The sequence below is a fragment of the Cryptomeria japonica genome, chromosome 9, assembly GCF_030272615.1.
Source record: "Cryptomeria japonica chromosome 9, Sugi_1.0, whole genome shotgun sequence".
Classification (NCBI taxonomy): domain Eukaryota; kingdom Viridiplantae; phylum Streptophyta; class Pinopsida; order Cupressales; family Cupressaceae; genus Cryptomeria; species Cryptomeria japonica.
In genome coordinates, this window is record NC_081413.1 from 200,875,514 (window position 1) to 200,879,751 (window position 4,238).

The 4,238-nt window shown below is 38.6% G+C and overlaps 1 protein-coding gene across 1 annotated transcript; it reads left to right on the plus strand.

Moving 5' to 3' along the window:
* Window positions 1-343: 343 nt before the first annotated feature.
* LOC131052402 (pentatricopeptide repeat-containing protein At4g02750) lies at window positions 344-4,018 on the plus strand. The gene has a single exon (XM_057987062.2). The coding sequence runs from the start codon at window positions 1,015-1,017 to the stop codon at window positions 3,109-3,111; it is 2,097 nt and encodes a 698-aa protein (XP_057843045.1). The 5' UTR covers window positions 344-1,014; the 3' UTR covers window positions 3,112-4,018.
* The last annotated feature ends 220 nt before the right edge of the window (window positions 4,019-4,238 follow it).

Sequence of the window (4,238 nt, forward strand, 5' to 3'; positions counted from 1 at the left end):
TTCGAGTTTTCTTCAAGATCCTCTACTTCAAGGGCTTCCTTGAATGTTTTACCTTTTTGCACTTCCTCATTATCTTTGCTTCTTGTACCATTTTTAATACTCTCATCCCTCTTCCCACCAACTAAGATTTGGTTGCCCATATGCTCACACAAATGGACAAATGATTTGTGCGCACAATCTATCACCTACCACCTGACATACCCCTCACACATACAACTTTTAAAAATTAGGCAAAGCAAAGACACAAAATAGACAATAACACAAAATTGGTGGCAAAAAGAGCTTGGAGATGAACATACACTAGAGAGGCAGACTGGTACAAGGAGAGGCAACCTTTGCAAGCGACAAAGGCATGAACAACCTTTGAGTAGCAAAGCTCTTCTCAAAACCTCCTATTGTTTTATTTTTTTCCCTCGAACCTCGAACCTCGAACCTCGAACCTCTTATATGTGCAAGTGCTAGTTAATATACTAATTTTCTTTCCTTCGGCCATCTCAATGGCATTTGTTAGATACAGCATAGCAGCGTTATCTCTCTTATGCGTGTTGGGCTGTGAGGAGATTAACGAATTAATACAGTAACAAGTCTGTAATTTGATTTTCTCTCTACTTCCCATTGACGACTTGAGTTTTCAAATTCATCAAATTGCCTTGGATTTGTACATTTCTAAAACCAAATTGATGACAAGTTCGAAGGTCTAGCACAACTTCAACGTCATTGTTCGTTCCTTTAATTTTCATAGACATTACAGCAACTAGGTTGCCATTTGAATTTCTTATGATACATCCAGCTCGAGTTGCCTGTAGATGCATCATTGGAATTCATTTTTACCAACACATGAGGGAGGTTGCCATTTATTTCTGTTCTTATTTTAGATGTGGAATTCACTCCACAATGCTAAATTGGATTTTCCTTCACCCTTATGGTATGGCAACAAGGTGTTCAAAGATTTCTTTGGTTTTTGAAGGTAGTTTGCACGCAAAACTATGAGCTCTAATCCACAGGAATCAACAAATGTCTTTACTACCATATTTGAAGACTAAGAAAGAGATTAAATTTGGTTGTGCATATGTTCAAATATTGCACACCGGCATTGCCAAAAATACTCTTTCACAGGGTAGTCAAATTCACTCTCTCATCACTCACAGGGGATTGACATTTTCTACACGGATATTTTTAGAAAATAACCTTGTCAACCTATACGTCAAGTGTGGTACTCTGGTTGATGCTCGTAAAGTGTTTGACGAAATGAAAGAACGAGACGGCTTCTCATGGAATGTGGTCATTGCAGCTTACAGAAGATATGGGTATCCTCATGAGGCACTGAAACTGTTTGACCAAATGCAACAAACTGGTGTACAACCCGATCAGTTCACATTTGCCAGCATTCTCCCAGCTTGTGCCAAAATACGAGCTTTGGAACAGGGTGTTGACATCCATCAAAGAATCAAGAAAAGTGGTTATTCGACAGATGTTGTCATTGCCAGTGCCTTGGTAGACATGTACACAAAGTGTGGAATTCTACACAAGGCACACGAACTGTTTGATGAAATGCCTCATAGAAATATGGTTTCGTGGAATACGATGATAACAGGATATACGAAAAATGGTGCTTTTGATGAGGCTTTCAGACTTTTCGAAGAAATGCCTCAACGAGATGTGGTCTCATGGAGTACGATGATTGCAGGATTTGCAAAATATGGGCTTCTTGAAAAGGCCTTTGAGACTTTTAAGCAAATGAAATCGGCAGGCGTAAAGCCAAACTCCACAACGTTTGCCGGCATCCTCCCAGCCTGTGGTAAAATGCAAGCCTTGGAGCAGGGTATGAACATCCATCTAAGCATATTTGAAAGTGGATATTGGTTGGATACTGTTTGTGCAACTGCTCTGTTGGACATGTATGCCAAATGTGGAACCATACACAAGGCACGGAAACTGTTTGACAGAATGCATCAAAGAAATGTGATCTCATGGAATGCTATGATCGCAGGATATTTACACAATGGTGTTCTTGATGAGGCTATAAGTCTTTTCAAAGAAATGCCTCAACGAGATGTCGTTTCATGGAATCTGATGATTGCAGGATATGCACAAAATGGTATACTTGACGAGGCTTTAAGACTTTTCAAAGAAATGCCTCAAAGAAATGTGGTTTCATGGACTGCAATGGCTGCAGGATACACACAAAATGGTGCTCTTGACAAAGCTTTAAGACTTTTCAAAGAAATGCCTCGACGAGACGTGGTTACATGGAATATGATAATTGCAGGATATGCACGAAACGGTTTTTCTGAAAAAGCCTTGGAGATTTTTAAGAATATGCAATTAACAGGTGTACAACCTGATGAGTTTGTCTTAGCGAGCATCCTGTCAGCATGTGCCAAAATGGGAGCTTTGGAACAGGGTATGGATGTCCATCGAAGTATAATCATAAGTGGCTTTTTGTCAGATGTTGTAGTTGCCAGTGCCCTCGTCGACATGTATGCAAAGTGTGGAAGTATACAAAAGGCACGTCAACTATTTGACAATATGTCGCGACGAAATGCACTGTCATGGAATGCAATGATTACAGGATATGCAATGCATGGCTTTCACAAAGATGCTCTCAAATTCTTTGAACTAATGAAACACTCTGGAATATACCCTGACAATGTAAGCTACATTGGTGTTTTATTTGCTTGCGGTCATGCAGGTTTAGTGGATGAAGGCTGTAAATACTTCAATGGCATGAACAACTCCTATAACATGATTCCTACATTGGAGCATTATGTATGCACGATTGATCTTCTTGGCCGTGCTGGCTATCTTGAGGAAGCTTTAAACTTTATCATCAAAATGCCAATTAAACCTGTAGCGATTGTGTGGATGTCTTTGCTTGGTACTTGTAAATCATATAAGAATATCGAGCTAGGAGTATATGCAGCAAGTCTTCTTTTTGAGCTGGATCCTCAAAATTCTGCATCTTATGTTCTTCTATCAAACATCTACGCAGAAGAGCACAGGTGGGGTGACAATCAAAAGGTAAGGAGATTGATGATAGATAGAGGAATTAAAAAATTACCGGGAAGTAGTTGTATTCAAGTCCACAAAATGGTACATGATTTTGCGTAGGAGACGGATAACGCCCACAAATGCGAGAGATGTATCCAAATTGCAAGTTGTCTTGAGAGGTTAAGGCAGCAGGGCATGATGCAGATTTTATATTGATTTGGAGAAGGAAACAGGAGAATTATTCCATTGCCATCATAGTGACTAGTTGGCAATTGTAATTGAATTGTTGAACACGTCGCTCGGAACGACCCTTGCAGTCTTCAAGAACTCTAAGTACCTGTTGAATATCACACTGCAATCAAGTTTAGCTACAAGATCGGGGCAAGAGAAATAGTTGAGAGAGATGTGAAGTTGTGAATTGGCTCATTGTTTCTAACAAGGACAATGCTATTGTGGAGAATCGAGATTATTTGGTGATGCTAACTGAATCAAGCTGTGAACATAAACTTGCCATACAACAAGCTGCATTGTTTGGACTGGCTGTGATAAGAAGCAACACGGTTTTATTTGCAGTTTCTAACAAAGTCATGCTGTTAACTTCAAAAAGTCAAATGTATGGTATCTATTACAGCCTATGTATACTGATGAGGTATTTATTAAAGCTCTGATTTACAATAGAGGCCTCGTTACATTAAATTATTTTTCAGGAAGCCTGTACATGCCAGGAATTGAAAGCTGAAAGATGAGGAGAATGGGAAAAGCAAGAGGAGAGAATCACTTGAAGAAAATGGAAAGATGCGTGGCCAGAAATAAACTGTATGGAAGTGCTTACAGTCAATCCTATGCTTGGTCATGACAAGGAGAGCATTGCCTTATAGTTCTTCGTTTGTCATTTTGTATGGTCCTCTTGTCTGAATTAATTTTATTGTCTTGTGCAGGTCAGGACTGTCATTTGGGATGATTATGTATATGTGGATTTTGTTGTGTTGCAAAAATGCAATGCTGTTTTACACCCCTCTGCTATCTGGGAGACTAAATGTGTTTGTTTTTTTGTGAAATCACAAATTTTATTCTATTTCAAATTTGGTTGATTGAAAATTTGCATAATGTGAAAAATATATGTATGTTTACATATAAAATATATGTATATGTATATGTATGTCATACATATATTTCATAATCTTACATAATGAGGCTGACATATTAATAGTAGTGGAAAATATATATGTACATGTATGTATGTCATA

Coding starts and splice junctions, on each gene's coding strand:
- LOC131052402 (XM_057987062.2), top strand. CDS start 1,015: ATGTCTTTACTACCATATTTGAAGACTAAGAAAGAGATTAAATTTGGT.